General features: G+C 43.5%; 2 protein-coding genes and 1 pseudogene across 10 annotated transcripts in view; 2 read left to right on the forward strand and 1 right to left on the reverse strand.

The window, feature by feature from the left end:
- Window positions 1-7,165: 7,165 nt before the first annotated feature.
- LOC105498986 (14-3-3 protein beta/alpha) lies at window positions 7,166-9,160 on the reverse strand. Its single transcript, XM_071078854.1, is given in 4 exon segments — window positions 7,166-8,194; window positions 8,197-8,334; window positions 8,337-8,630; window positions 9,058-9,160. Coding segments are annotated over 4 exon segments (642 nt in total). The 3' UTR covers window positions 7,166-8,087.
- Window positions 9,161-16,891: 7,731 nt separating this feature from the next.
- LOC105498890 (collagen alpha-2(I) chain-like) lies at window positions 16,892-18,005 on the forward strand (annotated as a pseudogene).
- Window positions 18,006-18,510: 505 nt separating this feature from the next.
- Window positions 18,511-27,552, forward strand: part of LOC105498891 (ankyrin repeat domain-containing protein 18A) — an 89,013-nt gene continuing 79,971 nt past the window's right edge. For 7 of the 9 annotated variants that reach the window (XM_071077510.1, XM_071077509.1, XM_071077511.1 and 4 more), the window contains exons 1-3: window positions 18,758-19,044; window positions 23,095-23,209; window positions 23,372-23,545. In XM_071077510.1, coding sequence (XP_070933611.1) covers window positions 18,842-19,044; window positions 23,095-23,209; window positions 23,372-23,545 — 492 coding nt within the window. In that variant the 5' untranslated portion in view covers window positions 18,758-18,841. Of the gene's footprint in view, window positions 19,045-23,094; window positions 23,210-23,371; window positions 23,546-27,552 lie in introns of all 9 variants that reach the window. The other 2 variants (XM_071077515.1, XM_071077517.1) reach the window with 2 other exon arrangements.

Here is a 27,552-nt window from a genome sequence, read left to right on the forward strand (position 1 = left end):
TATTGCAGTTATTAGCTTTCAACAATGCTAATCCTGATTGCCAGGCTGCTCTGCAACCTATTAGAGGGAAAGCACATTTAGTTGATTATATCAAGGCCTGTGATGGTATTGGAGATAATCTGCATAAGGCTACTCTGCTAGCACAGGCAATGGCAGGACTGAGAGTGGATAAAGGAAATACTCCATTACCTGGAGCTTGTTTTAACTGTGGGAAGCATGGTCATACTAAAAAAGAGTGTAGAAAAAAATCAGTGAGTCAGGCTGCCAGATAGGGGAGAAAAGAAAACTGCTGAGTCTGAAATATGTCCAATTTGTAAAAAAGGAAAACACTGGGCTAATCAGTGTCACTCTAAGTTTGATCAAGGTGGGAGCCCAATTTCAGGAAATGCCATGAGGGATGTGTCCCAGGCCCCATTCCAAACAGGGGCATTTCCAGCTCAGACCATTCCCTCACCCCTGTACAATGTCTGTCCCCTGCCACAGTCAGTAGTGCCGCATCAGATTTATGCTGTGCAAAAACTGTGAGTCTTCTGCCTGGGGAACCTCCACGAAAGGTCCCAACAGGAGTCTGTGGACCCTTGCCAGTAGGGACGATAGGATTACTTTTAAGAAGGTCTAATTTAAATTTAAAAGAGGTACAAATACATACAGGAGTCATTGATTCAGATTATAATGGGGAAATTCAAATTGTTGTATCTACTTCTGTTCCCTGGAAGGCAGAGCCAGGAGAGCACATAGCACAGCTCCTGATTGTGCCATTATGTGGGAATGGGAAAAAGTGAAATTAAATGAACAGGAGGATTTGGAAGCACAAATAAACAAGGCAAAGCAGCTTATCGGGTAAGTCAAACTACTGATAAATGTCCTACCTCTGAAATAACTATTCAGGAAAAGAAATTTAAAGGTTTGGTAGATATAGGAGCAGACATTTAGATCATTTCTCTATAGCACTAACCTTCTGCATGGCCAATTCAACCTGCTCAATTTAACATAGCTGGAGTTGGTAAAGCCCCTGAAGTATATCAAAGTAGCTATATTTTGCATTGTGAAGGGCCTGATAGACAACCTGGGACTCTTCAACCAATTATAACTTCTGTATCTATGAATTTATGGGGGAGAGATTTATTATAACAGTGGGGAGTACAAGTTCTAATTCCAGAACAATTATATAGCCCTCAAAGTCAACATATAATGCATGAAATGGGGTTTGTCCCTGGTATAGGACTAGAAAAAAATTTGCAAGCTTTGAAAGAACTGCCTCAAGCAGAAAGACAAAGTTCCTGCCAAAGATTAGAATATCATTTTTGATGGTGGCCATTGTTAAGTCTCCGGAACCTATACCTTTAAAATGGTTAACAGATAAGCCAATTTGGATAGAACAATGGCCACTAAGTAAAGAGAAACTGGAGGCTTTAGAGAAATTATTTCCTGAACAATTAGAAAATGGGCACATAGCTCCAACGTTTTCCCCTTGGAATTCTCCAGTTTTTGTAATTAAGAAAAAAGTCAGGTAAATGGATAATGTTAACTGACTTAAAAGCCATCAATTCAGTTATAGAACCTATGGGAGCATTACAGCCAGGATTGCCTTCTCCTGCTATAATTCCAAAAAATTGGCCTTTAATAGTCATAGATTTAAAAGATTGTTTCTTTACTATATCCTTAGTTGAGCAAGACTGTGAACGGTTTGCATTTACAATTCCTGTGGTAAACAACCTGCAGTCTGCTAAGCGTTTTCATTGTTTTACAGATGGGTCTAGTAATGGTAAAGCTTCTTATTCTGCTTCGAAAAGTAAAGTTTTCCAGATGCCCTATACTTCAGCTCAAAAAGCAGAGCTTGTAGCTGTAATTGAGGTATTGACTGCTTTTGATATGCCTTTTAATGTGATTTCTGATTCTTCATATGTGGTTCATTCCACACAGTTAATTTAAAATGCTCAGTTACTATTTCATACAGATAAATAACTAATGACAAAAACAAAAAAGGGGGAGAATAGGGATTATGGGACAGCCCATACACAACTGAATCTAGCATTATTAACTTTAAATTTTTTGAGCCTGCCCAAAGGCCAGATGTTATCAGCAGCTGAACAGCATCTACAGAAACCAGCTGCAAAGACAGAAGCAGAACAACTGGGTTGGTGGAGAGATCCGATAACAAAAAGTTGGGAAATAGGTAAAATAATAAATAATAACTTGGGGTAGAGGTTATGCTTGTGTTTCTCCAGGCCAAAATCAACAACAAATTTGGATATCATCAAGACACCTGAAACCTTATTATGAGCCAGATGCTGAGGAAGAGATTCCAGGAGGATCCCAAGGACCCCCTGGTTGAAGCCATGTTGAGACTGATGCTGAGGAGGACCCCAACTGCCACGACCAACACCCATTGAACACAGCCACCCACCTGGGATCAGATCAAGAAGCTATCACAGATGGCGGAAGAAAACCTGAGGAAAGCGGGACAACCAGTCACAATAAGTAATTGAATGGTAGCTATGATGGCGGTGATCACCACTGCCGTGAGTATTCCTTCAACAAGGGCTGACACAGAGAGCAATGATACTCGTTGGGCATATTTATCAATCTTGGCTGGTAATAATGCCTGGATGTAATCACTCTATGACACAGTTACACATGTTTTCCGATCTCAGTATGTACTATAACAAATCTGCTCCTATAATTGAGGCATACCACCCTCAAAAACCTATTTGTAAACAGAATTGAACCTGGCCAGAAAGAATGAACATATTTGTTTAGGAGGATTGCATTGCAGAACAGGCAGAGGTGCTGCACAATGATTCCTATGGAATCATTAATTGATCCCCTAAGGGGATGGTTAGCTTGAATTGCACCTCTCAGTCTGCATGCCATGGCCACACTATGTTCAGATGATCTGAACAAAACGGTCAGATGGTAGAAATGATAAGAAGTACGGCAAGAGTTCCTATTATCTGGAACTACGGAGCTATAGTGGCACCTCAACCTCAAATGATATGGCCCGCTCTAGAAGCTAAACACAAGGATTTGTAGAAACTATTAATAGTTCTTAATAAGATCAAAATTCGGGAAAGAATAAAAAAGCATCTAGAAAGACACTCTACAAACTTGTTTTTGGATATTGCAAAATTAAAAGAACAAATATTTAAAGCATTCCAGGCACACCTGACTTTAATGCCAGGAACTGGAGTGCTTAAAAGAGCTGCAGACAGATTAGCAGCTAGTAACCCAGTAAAATGGATAAACACACTTGGAAGTTCTGTGATTTCAATGATGATTGTGCTTTTAATCTGTGTTGTCTTTGTATAGTCTGCAGATGCAGATCCTGACTCCTGCGAGAAGTAGCTCACCATGACAAAGCTGCCTTTGCTTTTATCACTTTGAAAATCAAAGAAGAGGGAGGAGTTCATTGGCTTTGGTCAAAGACTAGGATCACCTATAAAAGGCGGACCCCTTGCCGCTGGATTAACATGGTTCCATTGTGACGTGTTTTCAGAATCCTGCACATTGCCATTATGGAGGGTTGCTGTGTCTGTCACTGCGAGAATTTGGTTACCATCTTTCTCCCCAACCATACTAGAACCCTATGAGCCCCAGGGTTCAAACTCCAGGGTGGCTGAGAACCCTAGCCGTACGGGGTGGAAGCACTGACTCTTGGAGGAATCAGAATTCAGCCCAGGCCTCTGAGGGACTCTCCATCCTGCCTGTGCACCAGAAAAAAAAAAAACCCTGATTGTTTTAAATCAGTTGCTTAGTTCCCTTTGACCCACTGACTTAGAATCTCCTGGGTCCATGGTCCTGGTGCCTGTTTTGTTATAAAGTTCCCAGCCTTATGCAGCCAGGCTAGGAGCCTGCATGCAAAACAGTCACCCCATCCAGCCACTCACTGGGCCCTAGGAAAAAATGAGATGTCAAGCAGCTGCTAACGTTGATTTGGCAGCTAACACTGTGGTTGTGCTCTGTAAGTGTCTTAGGTTGCTTGTGCGTGATTTCAATGCCAGTCCCTTCAAGATGGAACCCCTGATCTTTCCCCATTAACCTGGTCCTCGTCTCATGGTCCTTGACTCTGCAAATGGCACCAACCTAAGCAGTGTGGAAGACAGACACCTAAGAATGCTCTGTAATGTTCTCTTCCTTTTCTCTCATATTCAACCCATCTCTAAGCTACTACCTGTCAATTTTACCTCCTAAGTGTCTCTCCAACATATCCACCTGGTGTCCATCATCACCATAGCTACTGACCTCTTCCAGGCTACAGTCTACAATCCTCTTGCTTGGACTTCTGCAGGAGCCTCTGAATTCTCTCTACATTCATTCTGACCCCTCCAATCCATTCTCCACACTGCGGTAGGCAGCATCTCCACTGGCACCCAGACATTCCCACCCCCTGGCATTCACTCCCTGGTACAATCTCCTCCTGAGTGTGGGCCACATCAGGTGACTTGTTTCTATGAATAGAATATTGTAAAAGTGACAGAATGCCACATTTCAGATTAGGTTACAAAAAGAATGTTTTCTGTCTCTCCTGCCTTCCCATTCTGGGGGAATCAAATTGCCATGTTGTGAGAAGCCTTAGGGAGAGGCTCATGAGACAATGAAGAAATGCCTCCAGCCGGCAGTGAGCAAAGGCCTGAGGTCTGCCAACAGCCACTTGGTAACCTTGGATATGAATCCTCTCCCCAGGCAATCCTTGAGATAGCTGCAGCTCCCACTGACACTGGATTGTAACCTTGTGGGAGACCGAGAGTCAGAGGACCCAGCTAAGCCATGACCAAGTTCCTAGCCCAAAGAACCGTGAGATGATAATATAAGTTGTTCTATGCCACTGCCCTTTGGGGTAATTTGTTACACAGCAATAGATAACTGATACACCTATTATACCACACTCTTCTTTACTTCAAGACCACCCAGCCTTTAAGAATAAAGACTAAAACCCTTGACACCTAAGGGCCTTTGTGACCTGGACTCTACTGACCTCTGCACCTCACCTGGCACAAGGCTCCCCTACTTTCAGGGTTCCAGACATCTCATCTTCTGGCAGGTCCTTGAAGAAGTTTAGCTTCCTCTGGACACAGGGCCTTTGCACAGGTCCCTCTGCTTCAGATCCCTTCGACCCAATTTCAGGAAACGCCATGAGGGGTGTGTCCCAGGCCCCATTCCAAACAGGGCCATTTCCAGCTCAGACCATTCCCTCACCCCTGTACAGTGTCTGTCCCCTGCCACAGTCAGTAGTGCCGCATCAGATTTATGCTGTGCAAAAACTGTGAGTCTTCTGCCTGGGGAACTTCCACAAAAGGTCCCAACAGGAGTCTGTGGACCCTTGCCAGCAGGGACGATAGGATTACTTTTAAGAAGGTTAATTTAACTTTAAAAGAGGTACAAATACATACAGGAGTCATTGATTCAGATTATAATGGGGAAGAACCTGTCTCAAAAATAAATAAATAAATAATAAATAATAAAAACCCCAAGCTAGGAAGAACCTGGAGACTGAATACTCCTCAAGTGAAACACAATCTCTACAGAACATTCTTCTTCTTCTTCTTCTTCTTTTTTTTTTTTTTTTGGAGACAAGGTATTGCAATGTTGCCCATGCGGGAGTGCAGTGGCTATTCACAGGTGCGACCACAGGACACTATGGCTTTAAACTCCTGGGCTCAGGTGATCCTCCTGCCTCAGCCTCCCAAGTATTTGGAACAACAGGCATGCACCACCATGCCTGACTCAGAACCTTATTCTTAAAGGTATTATCCAGGAATATGGGGCAAAGACATGTGGGGGAAGGGACTTCTGTGCTATAATGAGGGTGGCTAACACTCAGTGAATCCTGTGTAACCACTGGGGTTCTGAGCAATTTGTATGCATTATCTCATTAAACTCCTCCAGATATATATGTGTGTGTGTGTATGTGTGTATGTGTGTATATATATGTGTATGTGTATATATACATATATGCCAGGAAACAGACAAGAACATTCCTAAAACACACAGCATTTTTTTTAGCTCAGTGTTAACAATGAAAAATAATTCCACTATTGAGGCACAAGTTGCAAATCAGTAACATATTCCTATTGCTGTAGAAAAGGGGGTTAAGTCAGGTGTGTCATATGAGCACTAGAACTTTTCATGGTGTCACAAGCCAGTTGTCTGTCACAAAGAGTTTCAACTTCAGGATTTGCATTTCCTCAGAGGAAGACGCTGTGGACGTTTGTGGTCATGAACTTTTGAGTGGCAATAGCCCAAACAGGTCTAGTGTCTGTAAGCTCTTAACAGGCACCATCACTGTGAATTATCATTAAACTTGAATGCCAAATGAGGGTGTCTCACTCCACATCCCAGCATCACAACACAACCTCTATAACTTTCTGTATAACTTTACAACGGAATTGTATTTCAGTGACTATTTTGATACTGGATTAAACTTTGCAAAGAGTTACACAACATTAGGGTCTATTTTTCCTATCAGTAAGAATTGTGCTAAATTTCAAAACCCATCACCACAGTGTTCAGCTTTAAGAAAATTAAACACACAGTAATCTTGCCAATGTCAATCAAAACCAAAACTTCAGAATGCCGTGGTGTTTATGCAGCCAATCTGGGTTTTAGATACCAATGCCAGCTGTTTATCCCATGAACCATTCTTGCTAGGCTGAGGCTGTGAAAAATCACAAGATGATGTACAATTCTTTTTTTTTTTAATCTCACAAAGGGATGTTGTGGATGGTACAGGGTGACACTGAACAGATCACGAGGCATGGCAGACATAGTTCTCTCCCTCCCCAGCATCTCCCGTGTCTCCCTGGTTTCCCGATGTCCACAGAGTGAGACTGTCTCGAAGTCACTGCATGATGGGAGTACTGTCTTTATAAGACACTTCACTCAGTGTATCCAACTCAGGAATTGCTTCATCAAATGCCATATTTACCAGGCTGCAGGCCTTTTCAGGAGAGTTTAGAATCCCATAGCAAAAGGCTGAGAAATTAAGTGCCAGGCCTAGTCGAATTGGGTGTGTAGGCTGCATATCTTTCTTACTAATTTCAGATGCTTCCTGGTAAGCTGCTGGGAGTTTATCGGGAGAACCCGCTCCCGATGTTTAACATGGGTTTTTTTCTATTTCCTAAGTGTCTCGGCTCGGTTGAGAAATAAAGGAAAAGAGCACAAGAGAGAGAAATTTAAAGCTGGGTGTCCGGGGGAGACATCACAGGTCGGCAGGATCCGTGATGTTCCCTGAGCCGTAAAACCAGCAAGTTTTTATTAGTGATTTTCAAAAGGGGAGGGAGTGCACGAATAGAGTGTGGGTCACAGAGATCACATACTTCACAAGGTAATAAAATATTACAAAGCAAATGGAGGCAGGGTGAGATCACAGGACCACCGGATGAGGAAAAATTAAAATTGCTAATGAAGTTTTGGGCACGCATTGTCATTGATAACATCTTATCAGGAAACAGCGTTTAAGAGCAGGTAACCTGTATGACCACAGTTTATTAGGTGGGAATTTTCCCATCCTAGTAAGCCTGGGAGCACTATAGGAGACCAGGGCTTGTTTCATCCCATCGGCTTCGACCATAAAAGACGGGATGCCTTAAAAAGGGGCCGTCTATAGGCCTACTTTCAGGGCGCATTCTCTTTCTCAGGGATGTTACTTGCTGAGAGAAAGAATGCAGTGATATTTCTCCTATTTGCTTATGAAAGAGGAGGAATATAGCTCTGTTCCGTCCGGCTCACCGGCGGCCAGTTCAAAGTTACCTCTCTTGTTCCCTGAACATCGCTGTTATCCTGTTCTTTTTTAAAGATACCCAGATTTCATATTCAAACACACATGCTGTACAAACAATTTGTGCAGTTGACACAATCACAGGGTCCTGAGGCAACATTCATCCTCCTCAGCTTACAAAGAAGATGACAGGATTAAGAGATTAAAGTAAAGACGGGCATAGGAAATCGCAAGGATATTCACTGGGGAAGTGATAAGTGTCCATGAAATCTTCATAATTTATGTTCAGAGATTACAGTAAAGACAGATGTAAGAAATTATAAAAGTATTAATTTGGGGAACTAATAAATGTCCATGAAATCTTCACAATTTATGTTCTTCTGCCGTGGCTTCGGCTGGTCCCTCCGTTTGGGGTCCCTGACTTCCCACAACAGGAGTTCAACAGAGTAGTTTGTTTATTGTCTCCAGACGACACCCAGAAAGATACCTGAAATGATCTCCTTTCATTTCCAAGCAGAACAGCTTGCTTTCAGGTTGCGTAGCGTGGGGAATGAGAGACCTGCCCAACCGCTCTGGAACCTCATTGCCGATGTCCAGCAGCTCTGCCTCTGTCTTCCACGGTACTCTTTGCCCATCTGCTGCTTCTCATTCCTCCCTGTTCCCTGCTCAGTGCTGGAGATGAGAATCCAGGAAGAACGGCGGGCACCCGCCATGTTCCTGTAGGCGGCAGAGGGCAGATTGCTGTCTTCAGTTGGGGGTGCATGCCCCTGTGGCATGGCTGCCTTCCCAGCTGCAGCCACATCATCACCGCACTCAGCCTGCTCAGCGGTCTTGGCTTTCTGTACCAGAACACTTTTTGTCACTTCCAAGCACAGCTCTAAGCATGGTGACCACCACCTTCCCAAACTGACTCCTTAGGCCACTGCAGTGGTGGTGGCAGTAGTAGCTACCCCAGCTCCAAAATCAGCGGCAGCTGCTCCACTTCCCCAAAACAGCCTCTCTTTGATGAGCTACTATCATGTCCTGCCTGGATCACAACACCTGTAAAAAAACTAAATAAAAATGAGCAGAAATAAATGAGCCCCAAGTTGCCAACTCTCTGGAAAATTCTGAAGACTGCCAGCAGGTGTAATTTCCAGGTGTGAGAAAAATAGAGGTGTCTGAAAAAGGACAGGGTGCAGCAATGAGGATGGTGAACTCAAAGGGAGCCAAGGTTTGCCAGAGCGGCCGGTAGCCATGGCAGGGCGAGAGTGTGGATGGTTCCTGTGTTCCTCTGAGTCCCTGTCTCACCAATAGACCACACAGGATGGTCTACCTCCAAATTTTAATCTCGAGCTGACCAGAGTGGCATTCGGATATCAGAGCATCGATGGTGGGCTGTTTTCTGCAAGCCCCACTCACCCCTGCATCCAACAAGCCCCATGGCTCTGGGCTGATGGTCATTCCTGAGAGTGATCCCAGCTTACTACAGGGAAGGGGTCCACACTCCATCTGACCTGGAATAGCTGCCATCTCTTGGGCAGCCCAGGCTGGGAACACCCCACCAGAGTGGGCATGTCTGACTGTATCATAGTTTGTCATAGTAGGAATAATTGAACTAGCTTTCCTTGGGCCTTTTTGGATTTTCAGAAAGGTTAGGACATTCCAAGTTTTTATTTCCTCCTTTCCCATTTCTTGCATCTGAAATTCAATTCTCCACCCCATGCAGTGTGAATCGTATAATGCAAGGCAATAGCCCCATCTAGTGTACTCGTCTCCAACTTCCGCAAAATGACTCTGTGGCCAGTCCTCCCGGACAAGGAGAGGTGCCAGATGTGTGCTTTTATCCCCCTGTCAATCAGACATAAGAAATGTGAGGGGAGATGGGAGGATCGCTTGAGCCAGGGAGGTCAAGGCTGCAGTGAGCCATGATTATGCCACTGCACTCCAGCCTGGACGACAGAGCGAGACCTTGCCTGGAAAAAAAAGAAAAGAAAGAAGAGAAGCATGAGGACCTAATTAATTTTTCAGTGTTAGAATAAATTACATTTATTTTCTGATAAAATTGCACATAACCCTTGACCTATACAGGCCCCATGTACCCTTTGTTTCCACAGTTAGCACAAGCGGTGGTGGACCGTGCCTGTTCGGTCCTGAGGTACATCAGGCATTCCCCCAGAGCCCCCAGTTCCAGGAGGTGGGTCACAGGGGCCATGCGCAAGGTCTGAGCTCTGAGAGAGAAAATCTCCCTGGGGAAGATCATGATTGACCCCAAATCACCATCGCGCTCAGCTCAGAATACATTTGAGAGTTCAAGGAGGCACTTTGGGCTAAAGTGAAAGATCTACACTAGAGCCGGATCAAGTCGAAGAGGGATTTTTGTGTCAAGATCCAAGCATGCCTCACTGGGCCTGGCGATACTGCTCTGAAGTTATGTTCACTTTCTTATCTCCATGTGCTGGCTTTACTTCTCTTTCTTTGTCTCTTGGCTGGCAGAATTTCTGTGCTTCCTGGGCCACAAAGGAGAGCTGGCTTTCCACAGCTCCTGGGTTCCCCAGGGCTCTGTTCTAGGACGTGAACCCAGGGGCACAGGCAGGGAGATAATAGCAAAGGCACGATGTTAGGTACCCAGAGTACTGCGGAACTCAGCAGAGTGCTAGTCCAGTCTGTTTTCTCTCTCCTTTCACCCCTTAGAGACTCCCACTCCTGGGAACATCACACACCAGGGCCTGTCAGGGGGTAGGAAAAAGGGGGAAAGAGAACATTAAGACGAATACCTAACGCCTGTGGGGCTAAAACCTAGATGATGGGTTGACAGGTACAGCAAACCACCATGGCACATGTATACCTATATAACAAACCTGCATGTTCAGCACATGTATCCCAGAACTTAAAGGAAAAAAAAGAAAAAATAAAATAAAAAAGACCAGCTCCTGCCATAAAGAGTTCCTGCAGTCCACAGGCGTGTAAAGTCGGTGCTTCCTCGGTCCTCTGAGTTTTCCTTTCCTCAGTACCGACTTCATTTATTCCTAAGGCCACTGGGCTTCCCCATCAGAGGGGAAGGTGACCACTCTGATGCCAGATCCAACGCCTCCAAACTCTTGAACCCCCGCAGAAAGGAAAGATGGCCAGAAGGCAAGTGGAAAGCAGGCTTCTTTGGATGCTCTTCAGTTTTACAGAAATCTTTTTGTTTTTTCTTTTTTTTCTTTTTCTTTTCTTTTCCTTTTTTTTTTTTTTTTGAGATGGAGTCTCCCTCTGTCGCCCAGGCTGGAGTGCAGTGGCTTTGATCTCAGCTCAGTGCAAGCTCCGCCTCCCAGGTTCACACTATTCTTCTGCCTCAGACTCCTGAGTAGCTGGGACTACAGGTGTCCACCACCACGCCTCGCTAATTTTTTGTATTTTTAGTAGAGACAGGGTTTCACCCTGTTAGCCAGAGTGGTCTCCATCTCCTGACCTCATGATCCCCCTGCCTCTGGCCTCCCAAAGTGCTGGGATCACAGGCATGAAACACTGCGCCCAGCCCAGAAATCTTATTTTTAAATAATATTTCACATTAATCTGAAAGCATAGACTTATAAAGCATCAGGAGAATCATAAGATTTTTCTTACCTTGAAAACTAAAAACAGACAACATACAAAACTGGCCAATCAGAGGAGGCTTAAAGAAACTAAATACATCCTGGTTACAGACAAAAAGAATCCCCAAAGTATCTCTCTCTTTCTGGTCTGAGAGGAAGGAAAATGAGCCCCTACAGGTGAGAAAGAGGAGGATGAATTCCCTACTATCTTTCTGCTTTCCTTTCTTTATAACCTAAGCAATACTGTGGTGGTGATTCAGTGGTTGCAGCTGGGCTAAGAGCAACAGCTACCAACAGGAAGCACCTTCAACTCTGAAGGAAGGAAACTCTTCTCTCTAACCCGAGAATTTATGGTTCCAGGAGTTCGGAGTGAATCTTCACTGCTCGCTTTCTCTGTGTGCTTGTGCCACATGGCTCTGAACCAACAATAGAACTACAGCCCATTGGAGGAATTTGCGTATTGAATCTGACCTAGCTGATTGCCGTTTAAAACAACAGCAAAGCACATTGTCCTGATGTTTTAAACAAAACCCAGAGTCTCATAAGATGATATCCAAAATATCCAAGATATACTCCAAAATGATTCAGCATATAACGAACAAGGAAAATCTCAACCTGCAAATGAAAAGACAGTTATGCTTCAGAACTAAAAATACAAACACTGAAATTAAAAATTCACAAGATGACCTCAACAGCAGAATAGAAATGACAAAGGAAAAAGTCCACGAACTTAAAGATAGATCAATAAGAAGTATTCAATATAAACAATAGAGAAGAAAAACAATTGAAGAAAAATGAGCATAGCCTTAAGGATCTGTGTAACAATACAAAAAAGCCTAACATTTGTGTCACTGAAGTTCTACAGAGAGAAGCATAAGAACAGAGTAAAAAATATATGAAGCCATGCATCTCTTAATGACAGTACTACATTCTGAGACATGTGTCGTTACGCAATTTCATCACTGTGTGAACCACAGAGTGCACTTCCGCAAACCGAGATGATAAAGCCTACTACACACCTATGCTACATGGTATATCCTGTAGCTCTGAGGCCACATGCCTGTATAGCATGTTACTATACAGAATACTGCCGGCAATTGTATTACAATGGTAAGTGCTTGTATATCCAAACAGAGAAAAGGTGTAGTAAAAATATGGTAGAAAAGACAAAAAATGGTACACCTACATAGGGCACTTACCATGAATGGAGCTTGCAGGACTGGAAGTTGCTCTGGGTGAGCCAGTGTGTGAGTGGTGAGTAAATATGAAGGCCTAGGACATTAATGTACACTATTGCTGACTTTATAAACACAGTACCCTTGGACTACACTGAATTTATTTTAGTTTATTTTTTTATTCAGGCTGGGTTAAAAAAATTGACAAAACCATTAATGGAGGTCCCCAAGTACTGGGAAAGTGTTTCAGGAAGTGCAAGCATATGATAGTTAAAAGATATGGCAGTGCGGACAGAAAGATGGGTTAAGTGCCTAAGATTTTTATGATAAAGTGTAAGAAGTTGCAAGATATGACCAGTGATTTCATGACTTGCACCTTGATGTTATACCTTGCAGTGGAGTGGAGAGAAAAGTTATTGGGTTAAAAAAAGTCGAGGAACCATGAATCACTTTCCAAGAATTATCAGACTGCCCATGGGGAGCAGTGATTAGAAGCCGGCGACTACAGGAAGGGAAAGGACTATGATGGACATCGGTAGAGTCATGTTGCGTGGTGGCAGGAGTCTCAAAGTCAAAGGCGTGTAACAAGGGAGAAGCGAGTGGAAGTGGGGAACACAGATCAGAAGGGCACTGACACCACCAATAAGCTCGAAAGGAGAAAGGAAAAGGACAGTCTTCCCCTAATTCCACATGTGACCCAGGTGCCACATATACATTACCATGTAGGGAAAAATCAATGGCTATGCACACCTTCTACTTTAACTGTATAATAAAACAATACGTTTTCTTTTCTTTTCTTTTTGTCTTTTTTTTTAGACAGACTCTCGCTCTGTCACCCAGGCTAGAGTGCAGTGGGATGATCTGGGCTCACTGCAACCTCCGCCTCCCAGGTTCAAGACAGTCTTCTGCTTCAGCTTCCCAAGTATCTGGGACTATAGGCACATGCCACCATGCCTGGATAATTTTTGTACTTTTAGTAGAGACAGGGTTTCACCATATTGGCCAGGCTGGTCTCGAACTCCTAACCTGGAGATCTGCCCACCTTGGCCTCCCAAAGTGCTGGGATTACAGGTGTGAGCATTTCACCAGCGAATTGTATGAAACATTTAAGGAAGAAAAGATAACAATTATTTACAATCGCTACCAGAAAACAGAAGCAAAAGGAAAATATCCCAATTCATTCTATGAAGTTCTTATACTAAAAGCAGAAAAAGACATTTAAAGAAAAACAAATGTTCAGACAAATATCTCTCATCAAAAATTCTCAACAAAATATTAGCATGCTAAATCTAACAATACATTGTTGAATTACACACCAAGAGCAAGTGAGATTTTTTTTTTTTTTTTTTTTTTGAGACGGAGCCTCGGTCTGTCGCCCGCGCTGGAGTGCAGTGGCCGGATCTCAGCTCACTGCAAACTCCGCCTCCCGGGTTTACGCCATTCTCCTGCCTCAGCCTCCCGAGTAGCTGGGACTACAGACGCCCGCCACCTTGCCCGGCTAGTTTTTTGTATTTTTTAGTAGAGACGGGGTTTCACTGTGTTAGCCAGGATGGTCTCGATCTCCTGACCTCGTGATCCGCCCGTCTCGGCCTCCCAAAGTGCTGGGATTACAGGCTTGAGCCACCGCGCCCGGCCCGAGCAAGTGAGATTTATTCCAGGTATGCAAGCCTGCCTTAACACAAAATAGTTAAGGCAATCTATCACATAACTAGCTAAAGAAGAAAAGTTATTTGATTGTATTAATAGATCAAGAAAGCATTTTATAGAATCCAAAGCCCATTCATGGTTAAAACTCTCAGCAAATTAGAAATAGAAGGGAAATTCCTCAACTGATAAAGAACATATACCAAAAGAACACCCCACAGACAATATCATACATAATGTGAAAAATGGGATGTTTTACACAAAAGATAAGAAGCAAGGAAAGGTTATCCTCTCTCACTGCTCCTATTCAACATCATACTAAAATCCTAGCTAATGCAACAAGACAAGAAAATAAAAAGCATACAGATTGGAAAGGGAGCATTAAAATGCCCTTTACTCGCTGATAAATTGATTTTCTATGTAGAAAATCTCAAAAGTATCAGCCAAAAACCCTTCTGGATTATAGCAAGGTTGCACAGTATAAGGTTAATATACAAAATCAATTGCTGTCCTACATCCAGCAATGAACAACAAGAATTTGAAATTAAAAGCCCAATATCATTTTCATTAACATCAAGAAAATGAAAGACACAATCTAGCAAAATATGCGCAGGCTCTATGTGAGGAAAACTATAAAATCTGTTGAAAGGAATTAAAGATCTAAATAAATGAAGAGATATTGTGTTCACAAAATAAGACTCAGTGTTGTTAAGATGTCAGTTCTCTTCAATGTGATTTATAAATTCAATACAACTCTGGTGAAAACATGAACAAATTATTGTGTGGAAATTGACAAACCAATTCTAAAGTTTATATAGAAAGACAAACTAACCAGAATAGCCAACAATATTGCAGGGGAGGAACAAAGTTCAAGGACTTGCAAAGTGATCAATGGAACAGAATAGAGAAATAAGAGCCCACAAACACAGTCAATTGATCTTTTACAAAAAGTTAAAGGCAGTTAAAAGGAGAAAGGGTAGCTTTTTCAAAACCAGTGATGAATCCATTGCATGTATGTATATATACGTATATGCAAAAAAAAAAAAAAAAAAAGAATTGAGACACAGACCTTGCTCCTCAAAAATTAACTCAGAGGACACATGTTTAAGTTAATAATATTTGAAATTGTCAAACCATAATCACATAATTTATGGGGTACAGTGTGATGCTTGGATATGTGTATAAAACAAGGAATGACTACATCGAGGATAAAATATCCATCACCTCAATTTTATTTTCTGTGGTTAGACATTTGAAATTTACTTTTTGTTATTTTGAAATATACAGTACATTATTATTGACTATAGTCATACTGCTGTGCAATAGATTTCAAAATGAATTTCTCCTGCTTAACTGAATCTTTGCACGTGTGAACAACTTCCCATTTTCTCTCCAGCAACACAGCATCTGGTAATCATCATTCTACTCCTACTTTTATGAGTCCAATTTGTAGACCTAAATTTAAATCCAAAAGCTGTAAAACTTCTGTAAAATAACAAAAGGAATAGATATTTAGGTAACTTTGGGTTTGGCAATTACTTTGTAGATACATCACTACAGTACATAAAAGACAAATTTCTACCATGAAAGAAGATATTGGAAAAGAAAGAAAGAAAGAAGATATTGATATGACTTCGTGCTCTGGGAAAGAAAATATTAAGAGAATGGAGAAACAAGCCACAGACAGGGAGAAAATATTTGCCAAACACCTGTCTGGCATCCAGACCATTAAAAACCACTTACAACTCAACAATAAGAAATCAAACAACCCAATTAGTAAATGGACAAAATATCTAAAAAGGCTCCCATCAGAGATGGCATATACAAAGGGAAAAGCTTATGAAAAGATGTTCGCCTTCCCAGGGCGTTTCCCTCCCTGCGTCCGTTTCTCCCCTACACACCCTCCGCTGCAGCGAGAGTGGGAGCGGGTCAGGGTCGCTGAGCTGTGACGATGACGTGCTGTCACTCTGGCGAGGCGTGAGATTTAAGCGCATTACAAGCCGTGGGTCCCGGGGAATCCCGAGAGGCTGCGCTTGGAGCCCAGACTGATCTGCCTCTCTCATGGTCCCGGCCCGCTGCCCTGCAGAGCCCGCCTTACTCTTCCTCTCTCCAGGCCTGCTAGCCGCGGCAGGCCTTGGCTCCCCTGAGCCTGGTGGGCCCACAAGGAGCTGCGTCCAGGAGGAGCCGCTGCCAGGGAACAAGCTGCCCGCGGGCCCTGGGGAGAATCGCCCCTCCGATGAGCTCGGCTGAGCGTGCACGCAGTGTCGAAATCAAGGACGCCTGGATGCTTTTCGTGGCAGAGTGACAAAGGTTTAACAACAAGAAGAGGAGCAGGGGCCAAGACAAGACGCTGAAGTTCTGCCTGCCAGGACCCCCGGGTCCCAGCATCCCACCTGAGGCGCTGCTGCAGGAATTCCAGCTGCTGCTGAAAGGTGCGGTGCCGCAGGGCCAGCGTGCGGGACCCTGAGCCCAGGATGCCAGTCCTCGCGGGGCCGATCGCTGCGAGCCTTGCTCAAGTCCAGCCGCCTCCAGGGAGGACGAATGTCCACGAGACGCGGGGGGTGAGGGCGGTGCTGGCCGCACCCCTGGTCCTGGGGCCGCAGGAGCCATGCGAGGAGGCCGCCTTCCACTGCCTCCTGCGCCGGGACGGGTTGCTGCAGGGGTGCAGCTGCAGGAGCTCCGCGCCTGCTGCTTCTCCGACGCCAGGGCGCCACCAGGATGGCAGGTGCAGGAGGCTGCGGCTGTGGGCAGATGCGGCTTCCAGCCCCAGGTCCCGGCGGCCCCTAGCTTCCCAGCCCGCTGTCCTGTGGGCAAGAAGATGAAGAAAGCCACCCCATCAGCAGGTCAGCTGCCCCGCCTGGCAGCACAGCCGGACAAGGCAACCCGAAGTTCATCCTCTCTGAGGTGACTTCATGCGGGCAGCGGACCCGCGCCCAGGATGCTGGGGAGCCCTGTGCGCCGGAGGCCGGCCCCTGGGGCCCAGAGGCGCCACAGGGCGAGAAGGCACCCGCCTCCCAGCGATTTCACCCTCCGGCCCGCCCGGCCCGCGAGGTGTCCCAGTGGCTGCGGACAAGCCAGGCATTCTGCTCGGCGGCGGCTGCACAGGGGCGAGAACTGAGAACCCCCGATCAACCCCAATCGGGGTGACTGCCAAGTGCCCATGCCAGCGACCCCGATCTCCCTCCTGTGGAGGAGTGGGGCGGGAGGCATGGCCGGAGGCCTCAGGCTGGGCGCGCTGGCGATCCCGAGGCAGACCAGGTCATGCACCTCCAGCCCGCCTGGGCACCCAAGCTGCAGCCGGCTTCTGTGTGCAGGCAGCAGCTTCCAGGCAATCCCCGAGCCCGCCCGCACTCCCGGTATCTCAGAACCGGGGCCAGACGTCCCAGTGGCTGCGGCCAAGCCAGGCGGTCTGCCCTGCGGCGGCAGCACAGGGGCGGGAACCGGCCCTCAGCCCCATCCCCGGTGGCTGCAGAGGGCCCCCGGCTAGAGGTCCTGAGCTCCGGCAGAGCAGGAGCCGGCGGGGGCAGGGCCTGGCGGGCTCTCAGGCCAGGTGCACTCGCGATCCAGAGGCCGCCCAGGCCATGCTCCACCACCTGGGCGCCCAAGCTGCAGGCGCCCTCTACCTGCTGGCAACAGCTGCCTGGCAACTCCCAAGCTGGCTGGCGCTCCCAGCCTCGCAGTACCGGGGCTAGATGTCGCCTTGTCTGCTGCCAAGTCAGGCGGTTTGCCCGGCGGCCGCTGCACCAGGGCGGGAATCGGATCCCAGCCCCATCCCTGGTGGCTGCGGAGGGCTCCTGTCAGCAGCCCGGATCTCTCTTCGGAGGAGGAGCGGGACAGGAGTCACGGCCACGCGGACCCTCAGGCCCGACGGGCTTCGCGCCTGCGATTCCGGGACGTCCAGCGCGAGCCTAGGAGAACCCGCAAGCCAGCGGCGCCTGCGCTCAAGCTGCAGCAGCCCCCTTCCGGTCACGCGGACTTGGGAGAGGCTTCCGGAGTCCCGGCGGGCGCTGAGCTGCAGGCGCGCGCGTAACGCTTGGCGGGACTCACTCGGTCTGAGAGGTCTGAGCGCTGAACTGCAGGCACGCGCCTAACGGCTTCGTGGGGCTCACTCGGTCTGAGAGGTGGGAGCGCTGAGCGGCAGGCGCCCGCCTAACGGCTTCGCGGGGCTCGCTCGGTGTGAGAGGTCGGAGCGCTGAGTTGCAGGCACGCGCCTAACGGCTTCTTGGGGGCTCACTGGGTCAGAGAGGTCTGAGCGCTGAGCTGCAGGCACGCGCCTCACGGCTTCGCGGGGCTCACTGGGTCTGAGAGGTCGGAGCGCTGAACTGCAGGCACGCGCCTAACTGCTTCGCGGGGCTCACGCGGTCTGAGAGGTCGGAGCGCGGAGCTTCAGGCACGCGCCTAACTGCTTCGCGGGGCTCACGCGGTCTGAGAGGTCGGAGCGCGGAGCTGCAGGCACGCGCCTAACTGCTTCGCGGGGCTCACTCGGTCTGAGAGGTCGGAGGCTGCGACTGTCGCTGCTGAAGGCTGTGGTGGACCGGGCTGGATCGCGGATTCTGAGCTACATCGCGGGTTTGGGGACGGATCTTGGATTTGGGGGTGGATCGCGGGTTTGGGGGTGGATCTTGGATTTGCGGGTGGATCGCGGGTTGGTGGGGGGATCGCGGATTTGGGACTGGGTGGGGGTGGAAAGGCCACGAGGGGCCGCGGCGGCTCAGGAGCGGGTTGTGGGCGTCTGAGAAGTCGCCACCATGAGGAAGCTCTTCAGCTTCGGGAGACGCCTGGGCCAGGCGCTCCTGAGCTCCGGGGACAAAGAGTACGCGGGTCCCGGGTACCACATCCGGGACTGGGAACTGCGGAAGATCCACAGGGCGGCCATCAAGGGCGACGCCGCGGAGGTGGAGCGCTGCCTGAGGCGGTTTCGGGACGTGGACGCCCGCGACAGAAAGGACAGGTAGCGGGGGCTCAGCCCGCGGTGGGAGGGGGGCCCCAGGCCTGGTTTCACCGCAGCCCCTGAGGCGGGGGCCTTGGAGGGCGCCGGCACCCTCGGAGCCGAGGAGCCAAACGGAGCCTCAGCTGCTTTCCATCGCTGGCAATTCCCGCCTGTAGCGCTTGGTGGAGAATTTGAGTGATTTAACTCACGAAGTTAAGCATATACACGTTTAAAACGTGGGGTCATATACATGATAGGGAGATGCCTAATGAGAACTCATTCGCATGTCAGAAATACCAGGAGCCATTTTCAGTAGGCGAAGAGTTCTCAGATAAAACCCTGTGTCGGTTTCACATCCGAATCCACCTAGGTAGATAGGTTCTTTACTGCGGCTTCTTAGAGGGACACTTGGAAGTGGGACGTGGGTTCCTTGAATGGGAAGACTCAGTTTTCTCAAAATGTGAGCTCTTTCTATGTTTATCAGTTTTACATAAACCGAATGAAAATATCGAGGTTTTATGATTTGTGCATGACACTTGCTGTCTGTCTTACTATTGTGATGACTTTTAAAAATGTTTATAATGGAGTGAAAAGACTTGCTCCTCTAGATACCAAAATGTGCTATTAATTCCCACAATTAATTATTTACTAACAGCTGTAAACACAAATAAATGGAACAGAATAGGAAATCCAAAAACTCTGAAATATATGCAAGATACATGCATAGGGATTGATAATGGTAACCTTTCAGATGAGTAGGAAAGGATGAGTTATTAATAATATGCCTGCTGTGTGAAGAAAACTAATGAAACTTTATGTCACAAAAATGAGTTCCTGATGGAATTTAGACTGAAATTTTTACATACGCAAAATGAGAAAAGTACCAAAACAAAACACAAAGACTTATACAGGTACATTTTATGTTAACAAAGGCCTTCCTAAGAATGACCTCGCGAGCAGGCATTCTGAAAGTTGATTTAGCAAACTAAAAATTAAAATCCCCTGTGTATCAGAAAAAAATTAACAAAAGATAACACACTTGAAAAAATTTACTGTATATATTTTTACTAATATATAAAAATATATATTCAACTGAAAAGTGTATCTTCATCCTACAGGGAATTTATTCTTTATAATATGATATTTAATGATTATATATAAAACATTTACTGATTATATATATAACAAATTGTATATATTACTAATATAATATGTTATATATATAGATCAGTTATATATATATACAGATAAAACACATCTTTATTTTACAGGGAATTCTTTCCAATCAAATCCACAAGAAAAGAACTCTAAAAGTGAGCAAAGTACCTTTTTGCAGATCCACAAGTTACTTATGTACATAGGAAAAAATCCTTAGTGTTTCTCATAAGAGAATTTAAGTTGAAAGAGGAATGCGACTGTTTTCTATCCACAATGTTTGTGAGAATAAAGAGCAGTGGTACTTATACTGCTGCTTGAAGTTTAAGTTGCTGATGACTTTTCAAGTGGTAATTTGGAGATAATTACCACATTTTAAAAATGTATATGCCCTTTACCCATCAATTCCATTGCATTAAAATACCTTTAGAAAATAGAGATACATGCACTTTGTTTTTCTCAGCATTTATATTAAGAACCGATAGAATGGATATGTGGCCATTGAAGGTGGCAGTAGGTCGAGAAGTATGTTGATGTGTGAAGATGTATTTTGTTATAGCCAGTGAGGAAAAAAAAATCAGTTTGCTTGCACATACACACAAACATACTATGGTCTTGTGTTAGCCAAAATTATGTACAAAATAGGATAAAATTTGTAACTTCTGAGCATTTGTATTTTAAAGTCTTTTGTTCCTTTTTCTTACCTTTGATTTCTGAAGTGAGCATTTATGAAACTTCTAGTAAAAATTTATTATTAATGGAATAATATTTGGGAAGAGAGAAATATGAATCTTGTATAGATAAAAATAATTTCTCACTATTTTATATTATTATTGAGAGTTATCTTGTTTGAACTTTTAGCTTCAGAAATAAAAAGGGAATCTTTTTATCTGCATGCAGATTTTATTATGTATATATTTTTTATGTTTTTTTTATGTATATGTTTTATGTATAGATTCATTACATATGTGCATATGCAAACAATGATAGATTAATCATTTCATTATAGTTGTAGTCTTATAAAAATAACAAACAGCAAATATTATTACTATCACGAAAATATTGGTTTATAGAAGTTGTATTTAAAAATACTGGGATCCCCAACTGTATTCTGTCAATCCATTTATTCATCAAACATAACCTGAAAACCTGTTATGTAGCAGACATTTTGCACTATCTCTCAGGACCCTTCCATACTTAAAACCTTTATGTTTACCTGTTCTACCTGAGCAAGATGAGAGATTTAAAATGGGAATAGTAGGACTTAATCTCACTGAAGCTTTTCCTCCCACCTTTCAAGCAAAAGCATTTCTGAAGGTAGAAAACAGTAAGAGATAACCTTTAACTGCCCTTTTGAAAATTTATCAGTCTTAAATTCTATTATTAATAATTGGAAAGTCTGATTTGCATATATTCTGTAAATCTAAGTGTTGACTAAAATGAGCCATACCTGTTCATCTCAATCATTAGTTTTCTTTAGCTTCATGTTTTTAAAAATCAAAGTAAGAAGTAATTTGTTTAAAAAATATGTTGTTACTTCAGTGATCGTTCCCCATGGTACTTTTAGGAATTAAAATGTATTTAAGTGTCAATTAGATGACTAGAACTGCCCTAGACCTGCTGTGTATACCGTATTCTACTTAATGTAAGGCCTCATGGATTGTGTAATACCCTACTATTTTCTGTATTAATAAGATGATTTTTAAATGCTACCAATTATAAAAAATTATGAATTATAAATGCCATTCCAATATCAGATATGCTAAAATGTGACCTAACCTTTAAATCATCCTGCAAAATAGCAATAATTATATCATTTTACTTAATTAAAATGTTTTTGTTAAGTAGTAGTAATAGTAATAATTATAACATCTGGCTGGGTGCATGGCTCACACCTGTCATTCCAGAACTTTGAAAGCCTGAGGTGGGAAGTTCCCATGATGCCAGGAGTTTGAGACCAGACTGGGCAACAAAGTGACATTCCTACTCTACACAAAATTTTTAAAAATTTGCTGATTATGCTGGTGCGCTCCTGTGGTCCCAGCTACTCAGGAGGCTAGGGCAGGAGGATTGCTTGAGCCTACGAATTTCAGGCTGCAGTGAGGCATAAATACACCATTGCACTCCAGCCTGGACAACAGGGCAAGACCCTGTCTCAACAAACAAAAATCTAACAGTTATTGAGTTGTTGCTTGTTCTGGAAATGGTTCTAAATGCTTTACATAGATTTTCATTTAAGCATCATAATGGTGTCCTGTGAGCTAGCTACTGTTGTCATCTTTATTTTATTAATGTGGAAATTGAGGCACAGAAAGGTTAAGCAATAGCTGGTATGTGACCGAGTTCAAAGTAGAACTCAAGCCCTAGTTGAACTGAATCCAAGCACCAAGCTCATTCTATCCAAATAGGCTGCTGTTTCATTAAGGTAGGGAGCAGTAAGAGCTAATAAATATTGTACTTTCTTCAAAAGAAAATTATTTGTTTTTTTTGTTTTGTTTTTTGTTTTTTTTTTTTGAGATGGAGTCTCGCTCTGTCGCCCAGGCTGGAGTGCAGTGGCCGGATCTCAGCTCACTGCAAGCTCCGCCTCCCAGGTTTACGCCATTCTCCTGCCTCAGCCTCCCGAGTAGCTGGGACTACAGGCGCCTGCCACCTCGCCCGGCTAGTTTTTTGTATTTTTTTTAGTAGAGACGAGGTTTCACCGTGTTAACCAGGATGGTCTCGATCTTCTGACCTCGTGATCCGCCCGTCTCGGCCTCCCAAAGTGCTGGGATTACAGGCTTGAGCCACCGCGCCCGGCCAATTATTTGTTTTGAAGGCAGAGGAATAACTGCCATTCATTGTTTACAATTACATGAACCATTGTAGGTTTTGAGATACTGCACTACAATTTCCTGAAATCTCCTCTTACTCTCCTAGGACTGTTCTACATTTGGCCTGTGCCCATGGCCGTGTGGAAGTGGTCACTCTCTTGCTGAGCAGAAGTTGCCAGATCGACATCTGTGACAGACTAAACAGGACACCGTTAATGAAGGTATATAGTAGCCAACTCTTTCAGCATGAAATGAATTTGATTTAAATACATAGAGTTAAAATTAATTTATCTCATTTAAATATAACTAGTTGGTGAAACCTGTGGAATACGTATTTTGAATTCTTAGAATTTATAGTCTAATTTTTTACCTAACACGAATAGGCTGTACATTGCCAGGAAGAGGCTTGTGCAATTATTCTCCTGGAACATGGCGCCAATCCAAACATTAAGGATATCTACGGCAACACTGCTCTCCATTATGCTGTGTATAATAAGGGGACTTCACTGGCAGAGAAACTGCTTTCCCACCATGCAAATATTGAAGCACTAAATGAGGTATAGATCGATCAACTTTCTTTTCAAAATGTTTGTTTTAACATTGACATAGGTAAGAGTCAGTTTTTCATATTTGGAACTCAAGTGTTTCTGAATAAAAATATTTTGAAATAATTGTCTAAAATTTTATTTTAAATATTGATACTTTTAAAGAAGCATTAGAGGGCACAGCCTTTTTAGTGCACTTATGGGAAATATTTGTGAATTTGTTAAGGTAAAACTTCTTTTCAAATATTTGTTTCCTACCCCAGGTATATATATTTTTTTCTAATTAGTATTTTAAAAATCACAGGAAAAAAATTACCCTGGAAACAGGTTTTATCTTAAAACTGAAAACTAAAGCAACTTACAATAAATGTAAATCTTGCTGCTGCTGACAGTTTTCTAAAAAAAAGGATGTATCTTTCATTGGTAAGGTTTAAGAGGGAAAAATGGGAAGGGAAAAGGGGAGCAATCAAAAACATGCAGGTCACTTGGAAATTAGGTAATGAGGGAAAATGCCAAGAAGAGGTTTTGTTTTTCAGTTTGTTGTTTTCCCAGTTGATGTATTGAGACAAAGTGCTCTTCAGCTTTGGGGCAATCATTTTTGGTTTGGTAAATAGAGTGATTGAAACTTGCCTAAAGATTAATTTTTAGAGGACTCTGAGGAAACCAGATTGGCAGTGAGTAGATGGTGATGAGGTGAGAAACACTTCAGCAAAGGGTGGAACAAATTAGTAACTGACTTATTATCCATCCTGGCAGAAACAGTCACTTAGATAAGAGTCTAAACTCTCAAATCTAGAATATCTTGGTGGGAAGGTGGGAGATAAGGAACTTATAAATAGCAAAATCAACTGGGATTTTGAGTTTACTTGTCCCTGTTATACCCACACCCAGGAAAATTAACTGGAGTTTTAATAAAAAACTCTATCTCATACTCTTCTCTTTCTGGCCACATCCCAACTGATAAAGGATACTGGCCGTGTGGGTGAGAGATGAAACGGAAGTGATTGTCTGCTGCAGTAATTCTCAGCTAGAATTGTGCATTACAGTGACCTGGGGAAATTTTGTTAAAAATCTACAGGTGTAGGCTTTCCCCTGATGTTTTTGATGTAATAGATCTAATAAGTTCTGAACATGTATGGTTAATAATATTTTCTTGAAGTCATACACAATGACATGTACCTGCAGTCCCAGCTACTTAGGAGGCTGAGGTGGGAGGATTGCTTCAGCCCAGGAGTTTGAGTCCAGCCTGAGAAACATAGTAATTTTTGTTTGTTTGTTTTGAGACAGAGTCTCACCTTGTTGCCCAGGCTGGAGTGCAGTGGCATGATCTCCCCTCAATGCAAGCTCCACCTCCCAGGTTCACACCATTCTCCTGCCTCAGCCTCCCAAGTAGCTGGGACTACAGGTGCCCGCCACCATACCCGGCTAATTTTTTGTATTTTTAGTAGAGTCAGGGTGTTACCATGTTAGCCAGGATGGTCTGGATCTCCTGACCTCGTGATCCGCCTGCCCCTTAGAATTTATAGTCTAATTTTTTTATCTTACACGAATAGGCTGTACATTGCCAGGAAGAGGCTTGTGCAATTATTCTCCTGTAACATGGCGCCAATCCAAAAATCTTGTCTCTTACAACAAGAGCAAAAACAAATACCTCAGCATTCAAATACACTCCTGATGAAGAAGCACAGAATAGATAAGTGCAGTATATAAATTCCCATATCTCAAAGACATAAGAAATCTCTAAAAGAGTTGGCATTTGATAGGTGCTACTTTCTTCAAAGGTCTCCTTTCCAATAACATTAGCCTGACTTATCTGTCTTTCTCTACGTTTGTGACTGGGAAGTGAAAGGAAATATCACTGGCAACAGCTCTCAGCTTACAGAATAACACTCTTTCCTTCCCACCATGAATCATTCACTGCCATTCAGAGAGTCTTCAGCAATTTGCTTGTGGGTAATCTTTCAATAAGTAGAGGCTGACCCTTTCACAATTTCATGTTCCTCTGTCACCATTCTAGTGATTATGTGTCAACAAATGTTCATTACAAGTGAGATTTTCTCAATTAGGTTAGTAGCAAATCCTGAACCTTTTTTTTTTTCAGTTGAAGTTGTGTTAGGGACTATCTCAGTGTGTCTCTTAAGTTTATAGAGCTTTGGCATAATCAGGATGTCAGTTTTAAACACTGAAATCCTTGAAGTCAGTGAGAATACAATAGAAATTCTTTTAATAATTTAGTTTCCGCAGTCCTATGAACTAATTATCTATTTGGTTAACAATCTGGGAAAATGATATACACATAGATTGCAAATGAATAAATGTTGGGAAAATTCTTGAGGTGGGTATTATGAGTCTTAACCGCAATTTTTATTATGTATATTTCAGGGCCTGAGTTTTTTTATTAAACTATGATACTAGAGAAGGAAAAAGTTCCACATGCAAATACTTGGTTTATACACAATTTAGTAACACATTCATAGCAAATATAAAAACACAAGGGTTATAGTCTACATGTGGCGCATAGATTTGTTCTTTGCCTCTTTAAATTGAGTCAACATGTAAAATTTAGTAGACTCATGCAGAAATCTGGACCTCAGGCTTAAGAATCAAATCTAGTGTCCCCTGAACTGCATCAGTGCTTAGTCTGCTGTGCAGAGGTTGCCCTGTGTAGGAGGCACATATTCTCCAGTTTGCTACTGTGCCCACCTGAGTACTTCACTTACTTAGGTAACCTCCTTTATCCTTACAAGTATTTGAGTTTACAACTCCTTTTTTATAGTATATTTTCATAAAGATATCAAGTTTTTCAAGACAGCATATATTGGTTCATAATATATAGTCTATAGTTTATATAAATCCCTCAATTATAGAGTTGGATTTTAGAATTCAGAAGTTTAACTCTTTTTTTATATCTATACCACAAATAGTCATCTTCTCATAAGAATGCCTAGAAGCCTTTTTTAGGTTATGCCTGCTGAGAAGTGGATAGATTATGAATATTGCAGACATTATATCTTTCTTCTCAGCAATGTCCCTTAAAAATGCAAGTGACGACTGGGCATGGTGGCTCACACCTGTAATCCCAACACTTTGGGAGGCCGAGGCAGGCAGATCACAAGGTCAGGAGATCCAGACCATCCTGGCTAACATGGTGAAACCCTGTCTCTACTAAAAATACAAAAAATTAGCTGGCAGCTATAGTCCCAGCTACTTGGGAGGCTGAGGCAGGAGAATGGCGTGAACCCAGGAGGCAGAGCTTGCATTGAGGGGATATCATGCCACCACTGCACTGCAGCCTGGGCGACAGGGTGAGACTCTGTCTCAAAAAAAACAACAAAAAAGCAAGTAACTTACTGGCTTTTGTTATGCTAGAAATAAGCCCTATACATCAGTATTAGAACTTTTATTGAGAAGCCATTGTATTTTTATTTCTGATTTATATTTTGCCTAAAGTAAAAAAATAATGTTAAATAGCAATTTAAATGGAAACCAATACAAATGGATTTAAAAAGTAAAGTTGCATTAGCATCCCAGGATTATCATTATAATTGAGAATAAAATTTCTTACTGAGCTTTGCTTTTTAATATTTATTTTCAAAAATTTTTAACTGGTCTGTATTACACAGAACATACTGAACTTTCTAAGTTAAGATAAAAATCTATCCTCTTGTATTAGGAAAAATCCCATGCACTATTTAATAGTAAGGAAAATAAGTGCATTTGAAGCCAATCTCTCTTAATTCAGAGCTCATTTCTTTAGTAGCCCCTTTGCGTCAGGAGTGCCTGACATTGACATCCTGACACCATTGATGCAAGTGAATCAAGCAAGTTTGTACCACCCAGAGGAAACCTACACTTGTATTGCAAAGCTCTGACAACTGTGTCCCTGAAACTCTAGTTCCTAAAGTGTTAATGTTTGCCACAAAAAGTATTGTCAAATTGAGATTAGGCAAAGTTCAAGGGATTTCTAGATTTTTGGCCATGTAATACAGTTTTGTAATACTTCTCAAATGCAGATGATC

The sequence above is a fragment of the Macaca nemestrina genome, chromosome 14 (genome assembly GCF_043159975.1).
Source record: "Macaca nemestrina isolate mMacNem1 chromosome 14, mMacNem.hap1, whole genome shotgun sequence".
Lineage (NCBI taxonomy): Eukaryota > Metazoa > Chordata > Mammalia > Primates > Cercopithecidae > Macaca > Macaca nemestrina.